This window comes from Ranitomeya variabilis, chromosome 2 (assembly GCF_051348905.1).
Source record: "Ranitomeya variabilis isolate aRanVar5 chromosome 2, aRanVar5.hap1, whole genome shotgun sequence".
NCBI lineage: Eukaryota > Metazoa > Chordata > Amphibia > Anura > Dendrobatidae > Ranitomeya > Ranitomeya variabilis.
Genome location: NC_135233.1, coordinates 249,034,816 through 249,057,683, shown reverse-complemented (window position 1 = coordinate 249,057,683; position 22,868 = coordinate 249,034,816). Strand labels below are relative to the sequence as shown.

Below are 22,868 nucleotides of genomic sequence, written 5' to 3'. Positions count from 1 at the left end.
AGTAACCCGGCTTATTTGTCTAGTGTCAGCCTCCTAGTGGCAGCAGCATACACTCATGGTTCCTGTGTCCTCCAATGAAGGCTCAGAGAAACAGATTTTACGGTAAGCATCCAAAAATCCTGTTTTTGTTGGTAAAATGTGCATTTATTTGAAAAAAAAAAATAAATGCCATTAATCGATCAATTTCACATGTTTTTGGCTGCCCTCTACCACTGCGGTAAATATGTGCCATTTTCCACAGCACTCGGCAGACCTGGCCGTGGCTCACTGTGCTATAAAATAATGGTGTCGTGGATAAAACGTTACATTTATTATAAATCTCTTCTTAACCAAACACTTACAAAGTAAACATTAACTCCTCGACCAATCTGATTGGTCAGGATGAGATTGTAAGACCAGTATCTGGATCGTGTAGACATAAGATCTTCTTTCGAGGCCACAGATTTGTCAAAGAGCAAAGAAAATGAAAGACAGTTTGTGGCACATTTCTGCGGCAAAATCCCAATTTTTGGTGTGGCTTTTAATAAGTTCTGTGTGATCGGACCCATGGGCATCTATTGATCCATAAAGGGGTGTGTGTGTACACTTTTTTTCAGTGCTCTATGTCAAAACAACATCTGTTAAGCCTGTTTTTAAAGTTTAAAAAACTCCAAAAGGGCTCCTATCTTCTAGGAACAGCACCACTCTCATCCATAGGTTGTGCCTGGTATTGCAACTCAGCTTTAGCAAATTAAAGGGATTGTTCTTCTGCATTCAAGAACTGAGGCTGCCAGTAGCCCTATTCCAATCAAACTATATTAATGAGCAGTAATAATTTCATATTTTAAAATAATTTTATCTGCTGGACAACTTTAGATTTACCGCAGCTGCGCTGCAATATCAGACCCAACCTGTGGACAAGAGTGGCGCTGTCTATAGAAGAAAGCAAGGCATATTTTTGTAACTCTGAACAGCCCCTTTAATGCCTCTATAAAGTAAATCCATGCCTCTAACATCTTCTTTATCAACCATACAAATGAATCGGGGGCTGATTAATCAAAACTAGAGGTGGAAAAAAAATTGGGGTGTTGCAGCAACAACCAATCAGACTGGTGCTTTCAATTTCCAAGGCCCCTTTAATAAAAAAATTACCTGCTTTCTGATTGGTTGTTATGGGTAATTTCACCACTTTGCAGCATTTTGGATAAATCTCGGCATTGTTTGGAGTTAGTGAAGCTTGAATTACTTCTCATTAGTATCTAGTCCCATGAGCGGAGGGCACCACGTTTGGCCTCTGTAGTCTCTCAATGATTGGCGACTAGCGCCCACGTGTGACAATACGCATTGTGGGTAGAGTCCCTGCCTGGTTCAGGGTTAGAGCTTAGACTTGGGGGTGCTTTGGATCAGCTGCTGCATATCGCAGAGCGCCTGCTCCAGGTAATGGGCCATCCGGGCCGCGTTGGTTTCTGCACAGCTGTTAAATGCAGATACCGAGAAGTTGATGTGATCTTCCATGGGGTTGTAACAAACTCCATACCCGTCGGGCACCACCGGGCCGAAGCACATGACGCAGTCCGTTTGGGCGGGCACCTGCGAGCAATACACTACGTCAGTCAGACAAAACGATAGGTTATTTCACTCTGGAGAGGACGGCGTTATTACCTGGCTGGTGGAGAGATTGAAATGCATGGCCATGGCGTAGGACGTGTCCATGAAGATCTCCGGCATGCTGACCAAATCCTCAATGGCCTGAAGCTTCAATCCGAGCAGATGCCGGTCTATGGCTTTTCCACTGATTGCCTGCAGTAATGAAGGCATCAGTCACAATTTATCTTGTGTATAGAGACCCTCACACATATTCGATAAAAGAGACTGCATAAAAGGAAGAAGTCAGGGGAGAGGAGGTCCGCCCGCTGGACTTTCAATGGCTGATCCTTCCTCTTGGGGCAGAGATAGGAGCTCTCGAGCCGAGCAGTCCTGAGTATAGAGAAGCCAGGAGCGATGGCTATCTAATGTGCATTAGGTCCCATTGCAGGTTACAAGTGATCACAGCTCAGCAGATCACTGCCTGCTTGTGGACATTGCGATCTTACGTCGTATACCCACATGTAGCCACTCGCCTCTCTCCAATTTGGCTGGTTTCACATATCCCATACTAAAATTGGAAGATGCGGTTCCTCCCGCTCAGAGCTCACTGCATCACAGCAGGTCGGAGACCCAGTAGTCTGGCAGGATGAGGCTGTATGAGCATGGTCCGCGGTTCACTGAAGTGTAAAAATGGCCTTAATTGTAATAATAGACACTTGGATTCCCCGTGAAATAATTATTCAACATCTTTATGCGTTCTACTGCACTGTTCCTATTCTTCCTGGGAATGCAAGAACTGACTACTGGGTGTGTGTTCCTCCGCACTCTGACACCGCCGATGGTGTCAGAGAGTAGAGAAATGATCCAAGGAAAAAAGGGAGGATAAAACCCAAATCAATCTATTCCTACATTTCCAGGAGGAGTAATACTAAAACTGACAGCCGAGGGGCTGTGCGCAGGCACTGGAAAAGGTCAGAGAGGCCCAGCGCCTGCGCACTGCAGTACTTTGCTCTGCCCTCAACAGGGCAGATAAAGTACGCCTGCGCAGAAGCCGTGGCAGGAAGCAAAGAAGAGGATGTCATTGTATGAAGATGGGAGGAGCCGGACACGGATCGCGACGCCCATCGGACGGGACCGCCCCTGGGTGAGTATAATATAACCGGTTTTTCTTATCTTGCAGGTTACATCGGGGGCTTATCTACAGCATTACAGAATGCTGTAGATAAGCCCCTGATGGCGGTGGCCGCATCTTATAGGCAAAAATTGGGGTGACAAATTCCCTTTAAGGTGGACTGTGATGTCCTAAATGAAGGGTATGCTTACCATATCAGTGTAGGCACGATGAGCCTGAACCGCTTTTCTGAGCAGATCCACCTTCTCCAGGTTCTAAGGATAGGAAAGAGCAGAAACCATGCGTCAGGTAGGACAGCCGCCTCCCATATAACGGACACCGCTGTCACTCACCTGTTTCCCAGGATCCGCCATTCCTTGGACAAACTCTAGAGACTGCACGGAGGCGGAGCGGATAGTGTCGGTCCTCCCCAGGCGGAACATTCGCAGCGATGCGCTCTCGTAGGTGGCGCAGGCCTGGCCGTACATCCTGCACACAGAGTAAATGGGAGACCATCGGATGAACTTTCCAGCATCAATCAGGTCATCAACCACAGAGTCCAGGCTGAATATTTCATTTGTTGCCTTCCTGTTCAATCAGTGCTCCTCCAACCCATGGCTATTCTAAAACTACAACTCACAGCATGCCCCAACAGCCAGAAAACAAGAGCCAGCAAATTCAAAGATGGAGCTGCAAGACTTCTCTTGTGCTGCACCCATTACACTAACCCTTCTTTCTCTGCTCCCAGCTGATTCCCAAACTATGAATATTAAAAGGGGCAGAAATGTTAAATTTTGATCCCAAGACTATTAATAAGCTACGGACTATCCTGCAGAGAAGGATTCCCAGATTAACATAATACTGGTATGACTCGAGACCCCACTTACCGGTAATATGCCAGCTGGAGCGCCACTTGGATAAAGGCATCGGGGCTCAGCTTTTCTGACTTTGGGAAATTTTTCCCGAACACCTCAAAGACAATGACCTTTACATCCAGGTCATGAACCATTCTGAAAGGAGAAGAAAAAAGAATGAGGAGAGAAGCAGCACGACAAGAGGTCACCGTATATACAACATGGTGACCGTCTGGGGCCTCAGGTCACCCCTTAGTGACATCTGCCATATGTTTACAGTGAATGTGTGCACTTACTACATGGAGCATCCTCAGGAGCTGAGCCCGCCCCACAGAGAGCTTGGGCACAATGGAATAGTTATACCTTAGATTCTGCGGTCAGTCTCTGCTCGTGGCATTTAACAGGTTAGGAATGGGGTGTGTTAACTTTTTCAAACCTTTTCCACTATTCGTTTGCGATGTCCTACTGAACACCCTCGTGTCTGCTGTACCAGTACACCTATGAAGCCCCTCTTGTGAAAGAGCTTCATAGGAGAGCGGTACTTGTACAATATACTGCGATATCCCAAAATTGCAGTGTATTGTACAGGCGCTCACAGGTCTGAGTTCCCTAACGGGAATAATATTAAATATCTATATATAGCATCGTCAAGGGGTTAAATGTGACGTCAGCAGCAATAGTATTCCAAAATGTGAGGTCCCGATGCAGCAGTATCTCTAATGGCCGCTCACATGTTCAGATTCTGCTTGGCGTTGTCGATGTCTTTCTTGATTTCTGGAGTGATGTTGAATCGCAGTTTCTTAGGCATTGGCAGAGAAATCATTGGCGAACGCACCAGATCCGGCTTCTTCCTGCAGAAAAAAAATAAATAAATATCAGCTGTGGAAACACTGGTAAAAATAAAAATTTCCTTTGCATTCATTATTACATAAAATACGTTTGAAAGCATTTTTACATTATCTTGTAAAATATAGAAAAAAAAATTGTTTATTGTAACTTATTTTTCTCATTTCGAATATGATATTTGTACTCTGACATTTTTGTTTTTAGTTTTCTATATTTATAGATTTTTATTTTACCTAATTTTTTTTTTTACATCAATTTCTTTAATTTTCGGCATCATTAATATACCTGCATTTATTCAAAATGTTTGATATAGGGATTTTTGTGTACTCACAGTAAAATCCTTTTCTCTGGGCCATTCATTGGGGGACACAGACCGCGTGACCGTAGGTGTATGCTGCTGCCACTAGGAGGCTAACACTAAGTGATACAAAGAAAGTTAGCTCCTCCCCTGCAGTATACACACTCCTGCTGGCTCTCAGCTAACTAGTTCGGCGCAAAAGCAGTAGGAGATCAATAACAACATATGAGCGTATAGCATGTCAGATTATATATGAGAGTATAGCATGTCAAATTATAACAAGCACAAGCTAACAATAGGGTGTTAGCTGTGTCCCCCAATGAATGGCTCGGAGAAAAGGATTTTACGGTGAGTACACAAAAATCCCTATTTCTCCTTCGCCTCATTGGGGAACACAGACCGTGGGACATCCCAAAGCAGTCCCTATGTGGGGACAACAAATCAGGCCCTGTATAATAGCTACTTACAAGTGCGCCACCGCGGCCTGCAGAGTCCGCATGTCCAGACTCACATCTGTGGCAGTGTGGGAATTATAGTGCTTCAAGAATGCATGCGGACTGGACGAATCCGCAAGCTGCTTGCCGACGTCTGGTGCCTAGAGCCCTCAGACAGGGAGATAGGCTGACATGTAGCACGGAAGGACTCCTGAATGGTGAAACGAATCCACCAGGCTAAAATGGCTGATGAAACGGCTAAACCCTTCCTGTGACCGTCAGAAAGCCTTCTTCTTACCGTCGGGAAGCCCGAATAAAGTGTCCAACCTTCGGAAGAACGACGTCCTTGATACGCACCTACTCTGAGCACTCACTTCGTCCAGATTATGGAGAACCCATTCCGTTTTGTGGACTGGAGCCGAAAGAGATGAGAGAAGGACGATGCCCCTGTAACAGTGGGAATACAATACCACCTTGGTAACAAGGGAAGGGGATGGCCTGAGGACAACCTTGCTTTGATGGTAATAAGGAAAAAAGTCTGAAAGAACAGAGCGGCAAGCTCTGAAGACTCATCAGGATGACAAGAACGCAGAGGAAAAAAGGGAGCGACCTTCCCTGATAGTAAAGTCTGTCCGGATCAAAAAAGGAGTCTACTGTAAGACCCCCAGGACCATTAAGGTCCCAAAGATCCAACGGTATGCGATAGGGAAGAACCACAGGTGAAGACTCCCCACAAGGAAGTCCATATTTGCAGTTTTGTTGCAATAAGACGGAAAAATACTAGTACCGCAAGCTAGAAATCCTGACATGGTCAGTGCGGGTCTCCCAGGATCACTGGGGCCCTTTCTGCTTCCAAAAAAAATCTCAGAAGTAGTGGAAGAGGGGTTATGGAAATTGGTACCATGGAAGAGCAGAGCATGCACTGCGGTGCTCTTGGATCTCGAGGCCGAACCATGAACTCGAGTACATTGGCGTTCAGTTTGGACGCCATCCGACCTACATCTGGAGTACTCCAGTGAAGGCAGATCTGATGGAAGACTTCCGGATGAAGTTCCCACTCACTTGAGGAGAAACCCTGACGGCTGAATATGTCTGCCGCCCAGTGTTCTACTCCATCGATATGTACTGCCGAGATCACCGAATGATAGATCTCGGCCCATCAGAGGTGTGAGGTACCTCGGCCATGGCGCTTGACTGTGGGTACCTGCTAGATGATTGACGTATGGCACAGCCATGGCATTATCCAATTGAAGTCGGATGGGGTGACTCGCCTGAAGGCAGTAGACCTGCTGTAGGATTAGCCGCACCGTTCGGATCCCCAGAGCAATGATCGGGAGAAGAAGACTTGCATTGGTATTCACTAATAACCATTGGACCAGGAGAAGGCCCTGGATGAGGAAGGAGCTCAGAGACTACCCTTTGAAAGGCTGATTGACTTGCTGAAAACGAGCGGAGCGAAGGAAACTGCTTCCATTGTCGTCACCATTTTTCCTCAGAACCCTCCTAGCGAATCGAATGAACCGAGGGGATGAGTGATCAAGTGCGCAAGCTCCCTGTTGAAGGGCCACAACCTTGACTCGAGAGAGAATTACCATCCTTCTTGTGCAGGATCATCCTCAAAAAGGATCTGCTGGGCTGGAAATGAGGAAAACTTGTCTAAGTTTAGCTGCCAGCCCAGGTGAGAAGGTATCGCAAGTGATATAGATGACTCAGCGTAGTCCTGGAAGAGCGGCTAGAAAGTCGACCAAATAGGGCAGGACAACCACGCTACTAGGATGCCAGAGGAACCTGACAACCGCCATGACCCTTGCGAACACTCTGAGTGCGGTAGCCAGGCCGAAGGGCAAGGTCGTTACTTGAAAATGCAGTTCGCGAATGGAAAGGCGAAGGGATTTTTGTAGAGGGGAAAAATAGGAATGTGAGGGTAAGAAACCCGAATGTCGATGGATGCCAGAAACTCCACCTTTTTCTGTTGAAGTAATGGCTGAGCGGAGGAACTCCATTCGAAGGAGAACCTTGTGAAAGGTTGTTAGAAGTTTGAGGTCCGGGATTGGTCTTACTTTTCCTTCCCCCTGTTTGGAACCAAGATCCCTTAGATCTAGACTGTCCTGGACAACCCTTCCACTGCTGGTTGGGTCTGTAGGAAAAATACAATCCCTTGTTAGTCTCTCGCTCAGAAGATTTGATTGGCCAGCTGTACTGTCTTCGGGGAAAGGTTACTTGTGTGAATCGAAGTAGTTAAGGTCTCCGACCAGACCATTGCTCAAGCAACCCATGTGGCAGCTAAGGAAGGGTAGAGCGCTGAACCCGAAGCCACAAGACGGAACGAACCAGATTTGCTATCCGACAGTCCGTGGTATTTTTAATTGATGATACATCAGGCAGGGATACTGGTAGGTATACCACAAGAAATTCTACCCGCTTAGTCTGCCAAGTGGCAGAATGCGGGGCTGCATCCAGCAGGTCAGGAAAAAGCCGCTCTCTTTTGACGGGGCAGAGTACAAAATTAGGAACCCTTGATCCACCATTCTCTTAACAGGGAAGTGGAGAGGAATCGTCCGCCTTCTTTCATCATCCGCTAAATAGTGGTGATGCAAAGGGGGGTGCTCGGACGCCAAAAAGGGGTGCCTCTGTACATCCCCAGAGTTGAGGTCCCCGGGTGGACAGGGCAGGTTGTCTGGCATTAGGCCTGGATGCAGAAGAGGATACATGGAGGCGACTCTCCATGTGCTCGTCTGTTGATGGTGTGGGGAGATCGGTGCCCTTTAAGGGACCCGTCGCCCTTAAAAATCAGACCAGGTATGGCATCCCACGTAGAGGCTTCTGTCCAGTGAATCGCTCGTCAATTTGGTTGATGATATAAATAGGCGAGTCCATCCTTTTCTGAAGCTCTGGCAATCGAAGGCAATATCCGATCCATATTCAGAGCCTTGTTCTCAGCAAATCATAGGGGAGAGAGATCAGGAAATGAAACCTCCGTTTTCTAGATGCCTGTACGTTTCTAGACGCCTGTATGTTTCTAGAATACTTGCGGCCCCTGCTAGCCGACGGCTCCCATGTAGGAGAGGGTCCATGTATATCGGTCCTGCGAGCACTCCGAGCCACAGAGGGTTCACGGAGGGATTCAATCTCTTGGTCAGAGAAACCATGGATTGCGGTTAGTGACAAAGTCCACTGAGGGGGACTAGGTACTCTGGGATAAACTGGGATCAGCGGCGGAGGGCTCCTGAGCTCATTCAGGGTGACCGGCTTCGGATTGATCATGTGCCCTTAAGACCAGGAAATACTGGTCGTGCGCCATTAAGACCAGGGAATACTGGTCTTGTGCCTTTAAGAGGAGGGCATACTGGTCATGTGTCTTAAAGACACATGACCAGTATGCCCTCCTCTTAAAGACACATGACCAGTTTGCCCTGGTCTTAAAGGCACATGACCAGTATGCCCTGGTTCTTAAAGAACCAGGGCATACTGGTCATGTGCCTTTAAGACCAGGGCATACTGGTCAGGTACTTCCTTACCAGGGTACTGATGTAGAGTCGGTTTTGCAGCGTGGACGGTGCAGAAATAAAGGTGTAAGCCTCAATCGACCATCCCTTTGTTAGGGAGGTGAAGAGGAACCGTCCGCCTCCTTGTGCCATCCGCTTTTACAGTGGTGGGACAGTGGGGGCTGCTCGGACGCCAAAGAGAGGGGCCTCTGTACATCCACGGAGTTCAACCCCCGGGTAAACAGGGCCAGTTGTCCGGCATTAGGCCTGGCTGGGGAAGAGGATACATGGAGGCGACACTCCATGTGCTCGTCTGTTGATGGTGTGGGGAGATCAGTGTCCTTGAAGGGGCCCATTGCCCTTAAGAATCAGCCCAGGCTTGGCTTCCCACGTCGCAGGAGAGGATACGGAGAGGCGACACTCTCCGTGCTCACCTGTTGATGATTCGGGGAGATAGGTGCCTTGAAAGGATCCGTCACCCCATTCGTCCGTGGAAAAAATAAAATCTAAAATAAAAAATGTAAAAGGTAAAAATAAAATAAAGAGTTTTGGGTCTGAATAGCAGAGCCGTCTGTGTGCCTCCTACGGACACTAAGCAAGAACTGGTTAGCTGAGAGCCAGCAGGAGGGTGTATTCTGCAGGGGAGGAGATCACTTTCTTTGTATCACTTAGTGTCAGCCTCCTAGTGGCAGCAGCATACACCCACGGTCTGTGTCCCCCAATGAGGCGAAGGAGAAATATTAGTTTTTTTTATAGTGTTAGGCTACGTTCACATTTGCGTTGTGCGCCGCAGCGTCGGCGACGCAACGCACAACGCAAATGTGATCGCATGCACAATGCAGCGTTTTGTGACGCATGCGTCCTTTTTTTGCTTGATTTTGGACGCACAAAAAATGCAACTTGCTGCGTCCTGTGCGCCCTGACGTGTGCGCCGCAGCGACGCATGCGTCACAACGCAAATGCAACGCATGTCCATGCGCCCCCATGTTAAATATAGGGGTGCATGACGCATGCGGCGACGCAGCGGCGCCCGACGCTGCGTCGCACAATGCTAATGTGAACGTAGCCTTAGATATGTATATCTGGTGGTAAAAAATAAATATATGATTTAATGTGTAATGTTACTTTTAGCTGACAGATTTGCATAGCAAAATAAAAAAATCCTGTCACAAGTCAGACAGGTACCATCGTTTGCATCTAATCTGTAGGACCCCCTACTGTAACTTACAGCAGGGAGCCCCCAGAATAAGTTATAGATTGCCTTTCTTGCCTAGACGGCTGATGTCTAGTCTCTCTCCATAGAGATGAATAAGATTCTTCTGCGGTTTCTGATGCTCCCATTCATTATGACTCTGGTCAGTGACCCGTCAATGGATGCATAGGGAGCACTGTAAAACCCCCTCATATACATTAGACTAATATCGGCCGATCCCGGACAATAAGCACACAAGTCTTACGTGTACTCAACGACGTGATCAAGCAAGGCCACGATCGGCGGTCCTTCTGCAGGAGCGTGCTCATACACCAGCCCGCACGACCCATCCTCCGCCACTATGAACTGAGAAGAGACAAAATAGTAAATGCAGCACATAGAAATTTTAGCTCATGCAATAGCACAAGATGGTCGTCTCCTACCTGAAGTGTTTTGTCAAACCACCTGTTGCCACTGTTCAGGCGGCTTCCCCCACCGTGAAGCATCTGTGCGGCCACACGGCTCCTGTAGTGTTCATCGGAGACTTTGGGCATCGGGCCATCCAGGCACACGGTGAAGATGCTCTTCTGGATTGAGCGCACAGACTCCTTGTTGGTTTTATCTAGTACACAAGAGAAGGCATTACTTGACTCCAGACCAAACTGGTCATCGGACCCCAATGTGTCGTATGGATTGCCGTACAAAAGCCGATTGTCAGGGACACCAAGAGATGGAGGCGGAAAACTACTCTTGGGACTTTGATACTGCAGATAGGCAACCAATATCAGATTAGTGGGGGTTTGACACCTGGTACTCTGACGATCATCTGACTAAAGGGTGTCATTATTTACTCGGCACGGTGCTGCAATTTTAGTCGCAGTTGTGCTCGATACTGTAGCTCAGTCCCTTTCAAGTACATGGGGATGAGGTGTAACATCGGGCAAAGCCACTACGAAACGTGGAGGACGTCGGTAGCATCCATAACACTGCCACAACCCCTTCAATTAGCTGATCATTGGGCATGCCGAGAGGCGGACTGTTATGATCTGGTGGCCTAAGAGCAGCATGAGACGTACTCTGGAGAAGGTGGCACCTGTACTGACCGCAGACCCTGAACTTAACACCGCAACTAGAAGTAGCCGTGGAATGTACCTAGCGCTCCCTAGACATCTCGACACAGCCGGAGGACTAATTATCCCTAGAGATAGTTTTCCCTTTTCTATCTTGCCTCAGAGAAAATCCCCAAAGGATAGACAGCCCCCCACAAATATTGACTGTGAGAGGAGAGGGAAAAAACATACACAGACTGAAATGAGAATTTAGCAAAGGAGGCCACTTCTAGCTAAATAGAAAGGATAGGACAGAGTACTATGCGGTCAGTATTAAAACACTAGAAAATATCCACCACAGAAAATACAAAATCTCCACAGCTAACTAAAGATATGGAGGGTATATCTGCATCTCCAGAGATACCAGCTTGTCTAAACAAATCCTTATACAGACCAAGCTGGACAAGACAAAAACATGGAAAAGAACTGAACAATAAGGCCACAGCATGTGGACAGCAAAAATCAAGGCCAGAACTTATCTTTGTCGAAATGAACTGCAAAGCAGAAGAGACCAGGCAGGGATGTGAATCCTCCAGGAACAATGGACAACTGGCACTGACTAAAGGGTGAAGCAAGACTAAATAGCCCAGTCAGAATTGCAAAAAGTGAACACACCTGATAAATGCTGCGATTCAGAGACAGCAGCACTACCACTTACAACCACCGGAGGGAGCCCAAGAGCAGAATTCACAACAGCGGACCCCCTACTGATTTAATATCGATGGCCTAACCTAAGGATAGACCATAAAGATCAGTCCTGGAAAACTACTTTAGAAGGGGTTGTTAGAGGAAAAGAATCCGCAAAATAATTTATAGATCAATGGTGGTCCGACTGCTGGGACCACCAACAATCGACAGAATGGAGGCACTCATATCCATCAGAATGGGGCAGCAGTGACCATTGCACCATCCGTTCTCTATGAGAACTGCTCGAAAAAAGCCGGGTGCAGCGATCAGCAGTCTTGTATGTGCACTGTAGCTCCATCCAGTGGGGGTCTCAGCAGTTGGACCACCATCGATTTAGAAGTTATTGCAGTTTCCTTTCGCCAGACAACGCCTTTAGCAAAACCAGTCCTTTCAGACTAGATTTGTACAGCATTTATTAAAGCGCAGGGTCAGGAATATCGCCCTGCGGGTCACTACGGCGCGTCTTCATCGTACCTTTGATCAGGTTGTTGTAGGCCTTGGCCCAACTGTTCCTGTGATTGGAGGTCAGAATGCCGATGGGCTCCTTGTTCGTCTGTAGCGAGGTCCCCCAAATCTTTTCCAGCTGATTAAAAATCTGATCGGCGGTGAGTGCGCTTCCATCACTGTTATACACGTCCAGTTCAAAGAACTAGAGGGGGTAAGAATGACAGTAACGACCAGATTAAAGGGGGTCTCCACTAGGGCCGGTCTCTGATTGACCGCCAAGGCCACCTAGTAGACGAAGCAAAGAGACTGTGGAGGGACACTGACAGCCATATGGAGGGGCATCTGGGGTGGTGCAGATTGTGAATATTCCGTTTAAAATTTGGCAATGCCGTGCACCCATTTTCAGAGCATTTGTACAGTAAGCAGTGGACACCCCCATTAAGTGGGAATCCCACTATGGAAAAGCAAAGGTTTATAGACTTAGGGTCTGTTCTTACTGTGTTTAGAGTCTGGAAAACACACCTGACATACAAGTAAAGGGTCTCTATAAGGGGTCCATTGTCCAGAGAGGCCGAAAAGCGCCCTTTGGCCTCCACCAGGTCAGTATGGTCCTAGCTCTGCGCATCCATATATACAAATGGGTCTTACCTGGAAGTTATGGACCACAGTTATGTGAGTAGGGGGCTTCTTCACTTGACTGTAATTGACCACGGAGTCTCGCTTTGCCCCGGGGATTCGACATGAGGACAGGATCTGGTAGTACTGATTCATACATAGAAGTTTACCACCAAGATGCTCCACAGGGAGGGTTTCACTGTAATCAACAGGAGGACAATGTACACTTGGCCTATAAACAGGTCTACAGGGGGTCTGACGGTACCACTCCACTACTCACTTATCTATCATGGCTTTAAAGTCCAGGACACCCTCAATCAGCTTTGCGGCAAATCTAAAAGAAGAAATAGAATTAATTCTACCTATGGTTATTGCCTGTTGGCTTCTCTCTGCACGAAGTCATGTCTGTCACTGGTACTGTAACTCGGGTTCATTCACTTCAATGGGATGGAGCTGCAGTACCGGGTACGGCCACTGCAGAAGCGTATGGCGCTGTTTCTGGTAAGCAATGAAGAGGTTGGAGTGTTGCGACCCCTTTAATGAGCTGACTGCTGGGAGTCAAATAGCCACAGATCTGAGACAGATGACCCATCTTATGGGAATGTCAGCAGAAAGTGGACAATTGTTTAAATCAGGTTTGTGTGTCAAATTATTTATTTTTTCCTTCTAAGGATACGCCATCAATAATCGTGTAATGGACAACTTCTTGTTGTAGCCCCCCTCATCAACCAGCTGCATCTAAGATATAAATTGCAGCAGTTACTCTGCGGGTGGCGGCTGTATAATACAGCTGGCACCAGCACTCTATGGAGCGGGCGCAGCCCCTGATCCTGCTCCATACAAGGATTATGCACATCCATCATACCTTAAGGGGGTTAAAGAGAGGGAAGGAAGCCTACGGGCAAGAGAATGGCCATGAATAGATGTCAGTGTATATAGATTGGGGGGAGATAAGTGGCTGCCAGGGACCTCTCATCGGTGCACGGTAAATGGTATGCATGTACACATGCTGCACATGTCACTGTGTGAAGATCAGTCCTACATGGAGAAGATATCTGCTTGCCATCAGAGTTGGAGCTGGACTGCTGCATGGCCATGTAATGTTACACCCTAGGAGGGGAACACGCTGGAGGTCAGAGCCAAGAATCAGCACATGTAGCTCCACTCTGATCCAGACACGGGGGAGGGTCCGGAGTAAACGTCCCAAGATAAATCTTATTGGACTTTATTTTGGGCCTAGTGGAAATAGCAGTGTAGAGAGTGTGAGAAAGGTCACCCTGGACAGGGGTCATCTCCTACCTCTTTCTGAAATCCGGGAGAGGACGCAGGTTATTGTACAAAACACAGAAGTTACCGGGTACCTGAGCTGCCCCTGTCTGTCTGCAAAATCTTGCTTTGGTAAGACCACGCCAGGGCTGGAGTGGACCACCACAGGGAGCCGGTACTCCAGATAGGCCGTCTGCAGCCACCAGTCAGCGAGCTGAGGAGAAGCACATCAGACTTTATCTGCAAATGTCCCCCCATCCAAAAATGCTGCAAGAAAGTCTACCCTATATTAACCCCTTCCCCCTTGGTCCACGCCAGCATGGCGGTGTCGTCTGTGTTCTACTAGCTAGCTCTGTTCGCTGCTGCTTTACCATTTAGGCAACGCTGTTGATCACTGACCGTGGCGTTTAAATGGTTCGGTTACCACTGTGCGTCCGCCAATGTTTTTTGTTTTTTTAAACTAAAGTTCTTATTTTTTCTTTAATTTAAAAAAGAAAAAAAGTTTGTACCCAAACAATAAGGTTAGATTTTGTTTCCACTGCACTTGAAATTTCAGTACCTTGTATGATAAAGTGATTAGCATTATTCTGAACTACAAATCGTTCTGAGAAAAAAAAAAACCACACAACACACAAGCCCTTGTGTCGATGAAAAAACAAAAAAAATCCCACACAAATATGGCCCAGTCCTGAAAGGCTTTAGAAGGTTTCCATGACCAACTGTAATAGGAGCCAAGCTGCAGTACCCAAGAATGGCCACTAGAAGGAGTATTTAGCAGTGTGTTCAGGCACCACACACTGCGTACAGCTGATTGTTGGGGTGTGACCTATCATATGGATAGGTCATCAATATCCAAGTCAGCTGAGAAAGGATTGGTCATACTGAAATTCAGCATGCCCAATCCTCCTGTTCTTACAGGAGATACCAATTGTCAAAAATGCCTGGCAGCGGATTACTCCTCCCCCTCTAATGCCTGCTGGGAGTTGTAGTGTAGCTGAGGTTGCACTGCTGTACAGTAACACGTGACCATACCCAGTTTTCGGTTTTCTTTGCTCTCCTCTCAAGTCCCTTCTGCAGCCGCTCGCCCACTCCAGAGCTCTGGAAGTCTTGCACCACTTGGCTGGTGTGGCTCCATTCTTCCTGAGAGACTATGGGCTTCAGGGCCAGAAGGTACTTGTCCAGCGTCTGTTGCAGTGGTGGTACGGGAAGAGAAGGCAGCCCCTCCTGGTGTGCCAGGTACCTACCTGGCAGCTTCACCAACGACACGGGTTTCACCAGGCGAGCCGGCTTGGCCTGTAAAAATAAAATAGATAAATAATAGAGTTTAAATGGGTATGTAAAGCAAAATGACCTGGAGGGCCCCCTTATAGGGGTAACTTGCTGCTCTCTGTATCACACGCAGCACCACCCTTGTCTACAGGCAGTATCTGGTATTGCAGCTCAGCCCAACTGGGACGCCGAAGGAAAGGAAATCTACGAAACCGGCTCGAAGATAAGGGGCGTCTGGCATCTGTTCACCGCTTCTCTCCCCCTTTGAAATATATTGGGAGGCAAGGTTAGAAAGTCATTTAAAGGGCATTTATCCAATATCAATGGCTGAGAAACAGCAGGAAAATGTATTCCCTTTGTCCACTATGTCTGCCTGGCTGACACCTGTAAGTAAAGGGGGCCATACTTGTAGCTGTGTTAATAAATCTCCAGATGGTAAAAAAAAGCTGAAATATTGGATTCATTTCAGATTTTTTTTTTTGGTTAGTGTCAGCAATAAGCATCAGTATATATTGGGTTAATGGATTATGTGCCACCAGCGCTTGTGTGATGCCGGCTGTCCATTGAAGACCACTTATGATGAGCTAGAGCCAGACCTGACAGTGACTCCAAAGCTTTAGTGTGGAGCCGGATGACGGCACCATTGACTTCTATGGTGAATGTCGGATGAGCAACGCAGCAAGGAGATCTTGTTGTGATCTCTGAGACATCTAGTGCGGTATAGGGCACGTGTGAAAACATGTGTCATATGACTTAAAGGATCTGTCACCAGATCAAACGTGGCCAGTTTTTGCTATTCTTTTATTCCCACCAATTCCGTTAGAATTTCGTTTTTTTAATTTTTGGAAATCCACGATACGATTCCAAAGATATGGTCCTTTTAGTATTTAGTGCTAATTTCTATGGTCTTAACAAGGGGGTGTGGCTCACAGGATCCTCGGGGGCGTGTCTTCAGGCTGCTCTGCATTGGTAAGGACCACAAAAAGCAACACTAAAGAAAAAGGTCTACATCTCTGGAATTATATGGCGGATTTGCCAAAAATAGAAAATGGAATACTCAGGGGAACAGCAGGAATAATATAAGAGCCAAAACTGACCACTTACCACTTGGTGATAGGGCCACATTAAATATAAGAAAAAACAAAACCTCAGTTTAAATTCTAGCTGCATCGAGTGCTAATCTATGGGGTGATTTACACGAACGAATTCGGCCCCAATGCTCTGGTTCTATATTGCCGACTTAAAAGAATGAAACAAGTATCCGAAGTATCTGACAGTATCCGTAGACACTTGAGAAACTTTTTGAAAACGTGAAAAAACACAAAATCATGGACTGTAATTAAAAAAAAAAAAAAAAAAAAAGACCATGACACGGGCATGCATGTGTGAATAAGGCCTGAGGAGGGAGCAATGTGAAGGGTATGAACGATAGGGCAGCAGAACAGCACCGGGCATTTACACCATACAGGAATTTTCCAATTTGGTTAGATTTTACCATTTAATCAATAATCCCCCTATTACACAGACTGTACATCTGGTATCAGAGCCGTCCCCCAATAATAAACATGGCGCAGCCTAGGATACGACAGCTTCCTTTGGGTTGGGCCTTCAGAATAAAGACTACTGTTCGGCGGAGTCCAGACTGCCAGGAGCATAATCCCTACTGCGCCCCTCATGGCAGTTCCATCTCCTTTTACCAACCTGAGAGGCAGAAATTATGAGATCTCCAGACCTTCCTACTATAATGAGATTTGGGTAACTAAATAAATTCCCCGTCCACAATCCTAATTCCCATTATTCTAATCCCAGCAGAAGCAAAAATCAGATTAAAAGCAGGAGAACATAGCCCGGGCTGGAGGAAGCGTACCGTACCTGGCGTGACTGCCGCCTGTCATCCATCACCGCGCCTAACGCTCCGACAGAGACTACACAACAAGCGGGATCACAAAGCCTACAGACAAAACACTGGGCTGCTCTGTCAAAGGAAACAAAACGGCAGCCGTTAAGATGTGTATCGGTCAAACGAAGGGTGAACAGGGCCTTAAAGGGGTTGTCCACCTCAAACAATAACATAAGAGGGAAAAAAAAAGTGGACGACCCCTTTAATCTACACAGTAGTTCACTTGTTAGAGCAGCAGTTTATTCTCCAGAGCTGCTCTTCCTTCTGTAAGCAAGTTACAAGAACAGGCAGCCAATTTCAGCCTATATAGCTGAGTTTTCTGGGTACACATCGCATCCAAGTCTGTACAGACTGCTCCCCTCATGCCAGATGGCCCTCTAATGTCTGCACGCCCCATCCGTTACTCTCAGGGGTGACCGGTAGTGGCAGTACAGCCCCCTACAATGGATATAGATAACCTAAGGCCCCTGTGCAAGCAGATGCTCACCGGGATGTGGGTGCAGCGATTGATGTCTATCTCAGGGGTACGGCCGGCACATGGATGGCAGATCGCCAGTTCTGCAGGTCACGGACCTCCACAATGAATGTGGGAAATTGGCCGAGAGATCACACATCTCTTCCTCCATGGGCAGTTTTGCAATAGTTGGCATCGTGTGCGGCCATACTGCTGCCATAAACACGGAAGGACCACCTTACCCCCAGGCAGCTCTTTGTTACTCCTACCAGAACAGAGAGGGAACTGTTATCTAGGCAATTCCCTAATGCAATGTTATTAATACAAATCCAGCCCCATCTCCTGCACTGCTCCCACGGCTATGAGGGAATCACTTCTAAGGCAATTCCTAAAATATTGTTCCTTATACTGTTCATTATTACGGAGGCTGAGCACAAATGCACTTCAGAAATAGAGGATCGGGAAGCCTTAAAGGGATAGTACAGGTTAAAACAAAAAAAAAAAAATGGCTTCCAGCCTATAGATTGTGTGGCAATATTCCAGAAAACCTGAGGGTGGCGCCTTTTTTTTTTTTTTTTTTTGGAAGAAAAAAAACAGTTTTATGAATAGGTCCTTCTCTTAAAAAAAAAAAATTAATAAAAATTAATAGATGGTGAAAAATGTCAGATCTGCAGCTGTGCACTGCCGTGCGCTGAACTTTGCCACAGTCGCGTTAATGCTCCGAGGTGTCGGCCATAGTACAGAAATCAGTTCACAAGAAGAGAAATGTGACCCTTACTCCAATTTTCATGGCTATAATTGGCCCGTATAGTAGATGGAACCCAAGCCAAGGTCATGGACTGTAGTAACCGATTATAGCACTGAGAGCCTGATACAAATCCACCCCTCCATGGTTAAATACACGGGCAGCGTGCAAAAGAGTGACAAGGACCTGCTCAGAAAAGAGCGCTCGCTGCAGTGTAAAGTATTGTGGGAGGGAAAACCAGGTCATCGCTGTGTAATGATAAAAGACAAAGTAACTTCCGTTATTCTAAATATATATCCGATTGGGAGTACTGCCTGTGCCGGGGATCATCACCAGCCCGTGTGTAACACAATACACCGCAAGCATGCCATGCATGGCCATATGTGCGGCCGGGGTCATCATCTAGAACATGGCGCCCCCCTCACTCAATGTCAGGCTCATTACCAGAGCCAGAAACCCAAACCAATAAATCCCCAGTAACTGAAATCCGTCCTGGATCATCCTCATCTATTTATCTGTTGCTGGTGAAGCAGAGGGCATTGGGGCATGTGCCCAGGGGGTAAGACCGCAGACGATAAGTCCTGTGCGCCCTACACTATGTTCTCACACAGTTTTCTGAGGCGTTAAACAACGATGGGTTTTTACAGTTCAAATTGCTGCAATAAACTTGTCCATGTCTGTGGGTGCAGCTCTCTGGGTGAGTGAAGTACACGGCCATGTCTGTGGATACAGCTCTCGGGGTGAGTGGAGTACACGGCCATGTCTGTGGATACAGCTCTCGGGGTGAGTGGAGTACACGGCCATGTCTGTGGATACAGCTCTCGGGGTGAGTGGAGTACACGGCCATGTCTGTGGATACAGCTCTCGGGGTGAGTGGAGTACACGGCCATGTCTGTGCATACAGCTCTCGGGGTGAGTGGAGTACACGGCCATGTCTGTGGATACAGCTCTCGGGGTGAGTGGAGTACATGGCCATGTCTGTGGATACAGCTCTCGGGGTGAGTGGAGTACACGGCCATGTCTGTGGATACAGCTCTCGGGTGAGCGGAGTACACGGCCATGTCTGTGGATACATCTCTCTGGGTGAGCGGAGTACGTGGCCATGTCTTTGGATACATCTCTCGGGGTGAGCGGAGTACGTGGCCATGTCTGTGGGTGCAGCTCTCGGGGTGAGTGGAGTACACGGCCAAGTCTGTGGGTGCAGCTCTGTGTGTGTGGAGTACATGGCCATGTCTGTGGATACATCTCTCTGGGTGAGCGGAGTACACGGCCATGTCTGTGGATACAGCTCTCGGGATGAGTGGAGTACACGGCCATGTCTGTGGGTGCAGCTCTAGGGGTGAGTGGAGTACACGGCCATGTCTGTGGATACAGCTCTCGGGGTGAGTGGAGTACACGGCCATGTCTGTGGATACAGCTCTCGGGGTGAGTGGAGTACACGGCCATGTCTGTGGATACAGCTCTCGGGGTGAGTGGAGTACACGGCCATGTCTGTGGATACAGCTCTCGGGGTGAGTGGAGTACACGGCCATGTCTGTGGATACAGCTCTCGGGGTGAGTGGAGTACACGGCCATGTCTGTGGATACAGCTCTCGGGGTGAGTGGAGTACACGGCCATGTCTGTGGATACAGCTCTAGGGGTGAGTAGAGCACATAACCATACTTGTGAATGAAGCTTTTGAAGCACAGGGGTACAAGGGATTTGATGCATACTACACAGGCACTGTGTGAATATACTCAGCTAGGGTCCTGATGAGTCCATAGTGATTCTGTGTGACGGCACCCTTGAACCTCACCTTTAACTTCCCCTTTACATCCAGCTGAGTAACAAAGTTTAACACAAAGATAAAACCTCAATAACTATGGTAAGTATCAGTCACATACCTAAGAGCAGGGACTTGTGATAAACTGCAACCTGTGCCCTAAAGGCATTGCTACACATCAAGTGACAGGCACTCTTATTTATTTTATGGGAAATGATAAGCATGTGCAAAAGTGTATTTGCCTAAACACATAATAAGACGGATGTGAATCACAAATCTCTAAATTTTAATCACTGTTTACCATATGAGTAGCATTTAACGCTTTTCAGCCCGCTCTAACAGTAAAGATGGGCACAGTCCTGTAAAGAGCGGTGCAGCGAGTAATGGCAGACCACTATTCCTCTCCAAACCCCTATACACATGCACGCTCTGTGTGAGAAGGGGTTGGGGGGATAAGATGTTGCCCGAAGTGTATGGTAGCAGCTTATCTCCCCTGAAAACCAATGGAATGGGCATGTTGAAATCCAACATGTCCAATCCTCCAACCCCTTCCTTCCTGAAACCTGCCATCGGGTGCGTGTCAGGCAGCTAGTACCCCCAGGCTAAGGATCAGCTGATGGCTTGCAGTACTAATGTAGCATTAGGATGAGACTACAAGGGGACTTCGGACAAAGGCAGCGACACGCCAGGACGACACTGCAGCACAGTGCAAGTGAATTGGGTCACAAAATGAGAAAAAAAAAATCTGAATCTTTTTTATTTCTTAGTGGCTACGAGAGAGGGAGAAGGACAGTGATGGGTCACGTTAAGGTTAGGGCTGCGTGGTGACTTACATGTGGGGTCTCAACACAGCAGCATAGACAATCATTACATGCCAGGTCACGAGACCAGCATCGCTGTGTAGGCCTAAAAATGGCCAGGTCAGACATCTAGGGAAAAGACCTTACGCAGCAGTGAGCAAGATTAGGGTCTGAAAGAGAGACTAGGCCTCGTCACCCATAGCAACCAATCAGTTCTCAGCTTTTATTTATGCAACAGCTCTGGTCAAATGAAATCTACTCTGTGATTGGTCCCTTTGGACAAGAAAGCCACATTTTCCTGGCAGAAGGCTTTGATAAATAAGGACAAATTAGTCTCAGAAAGAAATTAGGCCTTGATGCAAAACTTTGGTGTTAACAGTATATAGTACAAGCTACCACAGTCACACATGCATGTCTCTTAGGAAAACTAAAGAATACAAATAAAAAAAGGGTTAAAAAAATAAAATAATTTAAAAAAAAAAAAAAAAAAAATTATATATATACATATACACACACTTTTTTATGGAGGGGGAGGAGTTTGAGTTTTGGTAAAGTTTTTTCTCCCCCTGAATTGTTATATATACTCACATCACCTCCATATAAATAGTAACAATTATATTCGGTATAGTTATGTCCTAAGAAAATGTAAAATTAACCAAAATCGTGTTTAACAAAAGATAAATAAAAATTATTTTTTTTAAAATATATATATATATATATATATATATATATATATATATACACACACACACACACACATATACACACACTCCAATATTGCTTTTCTTCAGGTACCGCACCTCTCTTACAAGTGCAATACAAAAAGGAAAAAAAAAATAAATAAATCCATCAAAATGTCGTGTGTACCCTAAACCAGTACCAATAAGATGACGGCTCGGCATGGAAAAAATAAGCCCTCACAGCCCCAGCTATGGAGGAATAGAAAATTTTCAAAAAATAAAATATATTTTTTTTACAAAAGTTCTGAATGTTTTTCACCACTAATATAACAATTAAAAATAAAATCTATATATAAAAGTTTGGTGTGGCCACAACCGTGCTGACCTGGAGACTGGCGTGACCAGGCCGTTATTACGGCACAATGACCCCACTGTGTACACAATGGTGGGCTTACTTTTTTCCCACTATTTCACCCCCTCCCCACTTGGTAAAATGACTGGTGTCATTCCAGACCACAACTCCTCATAGACTTGTGGAAAACTAAGAAAAAAAAAAAGTGTTGTGGTTCTCGGAAGGCGAGGAAAACCCCCCACAAAAGTGCAGACATGAAAAAGTGTCGCGGTGGGAAAGGGTTAAAGGCTTCACAGGTGAAAAACTTCTCCACACACACAAAAAAAGAGAGAAATCCTATGCTGAAAGGAGTGATGAGCAGAGGGTGAACCCACAGGTGACCCCCGTACCCACAGGTGACACACACAGGTGACACACACACACACAGGTGACACACACACACAGGTGACACACACACACAGACCACCCTGCACCCCCAGCCCAGTGTGCAGCACTCACCATGCTCCGCGCTATGAGAGCCAGCATGTCTCCTGCAGGGCGCCGCTATCAGAGCCAGTGCAAAGTCCCCGGAGCTGTCAGTCACAAGGGCAACTTCATTGCTGCACTGTCAACACAACTCTGGTGCGCTGCCCATAGAGGCCAGGGTGGGGCGCAGCGGCCATGTTCCTTACACACCACTATAATTCCCTTCCGTATCATAACAGCCCGGCCATAAATCACTCACAGGAGCCTCTCTCAGCTCAGCTGCAACAGAAATGTTTGCAAATACAAGTCATACGCAACTCAGACTTGCCAGAAACAAACATGGCCGCTTGCGTTTCAAACAACAGCCATCTTAACTAAGGGCAAACTATGACTTGTCCATTACATTTCATTGCGCATGCGGACGTATTTTACCCGTCACATCCAGAAGACGTAACTAAATGGGAAGGTTTGCCCTTGGTAAAGATGGCGGTGATGACTGTGAAACGGCCATATTTCTAATTGGCAGGCGC

General features: G+C 46.9%; 1 protein-coding gene across 2 annotated transcripts; it reads right to left on the bottom strand.

Moving 5' to 3' along the window:
* Nucleotides 1-291: 291 nt before the first annotated feature.
* Nucleotides 292-22,830, bottom strand: CRAT (carnitine O-acetyltransferase). Of its 2 annotated transcripts, none has more exons than XM_077284509.1 (14): nucleotides 22,372-22,830; nucleotides 14,943-15,203; nucleotides 14,006-14,124; nucleotides 12,925-12,978; nucleotides 12,678-12,843; nucleotides 12,057-12,231; nucleotides 10,230-10,408; nucleotides 10,052-10,152; nucleotides 4,263-4,382; nucleotides 3,565-3,687; nucleotides 3,031-3,166; nucleotides 2,890-2,952; nucleotides 1,642-1,779; nucleotides 292-1,569 (listed from the first exon to the last, which is right to left on the bottom strand). In XM_077284509.1, the coding sequence occupies exons 1-14, from the start codon at nucleotides 22,396-22,398 to the stop codon at nucleotides 1,354-1,356; spliced, it is 1,878 nt and encodes a 625-aa protein (XP_077140624.1). In that variant the 5' UTR covers nucleotides 22,399-22,830; the 3' UTR covers nucleotides 292-1,353. The 2 variants fall into 2 exon arrangements, with proteins under 2 accessions (XP_077140624.1, XP_077140625.1); XM_077284510.1 differs by lacking the exon at nucleotides 22,372-22,830 and adding an exon at nucleotides 17,052-17,154.
* Between the last annotated feature and the right edge of the window lie 38 nt (nucleotides 22,831-22,868).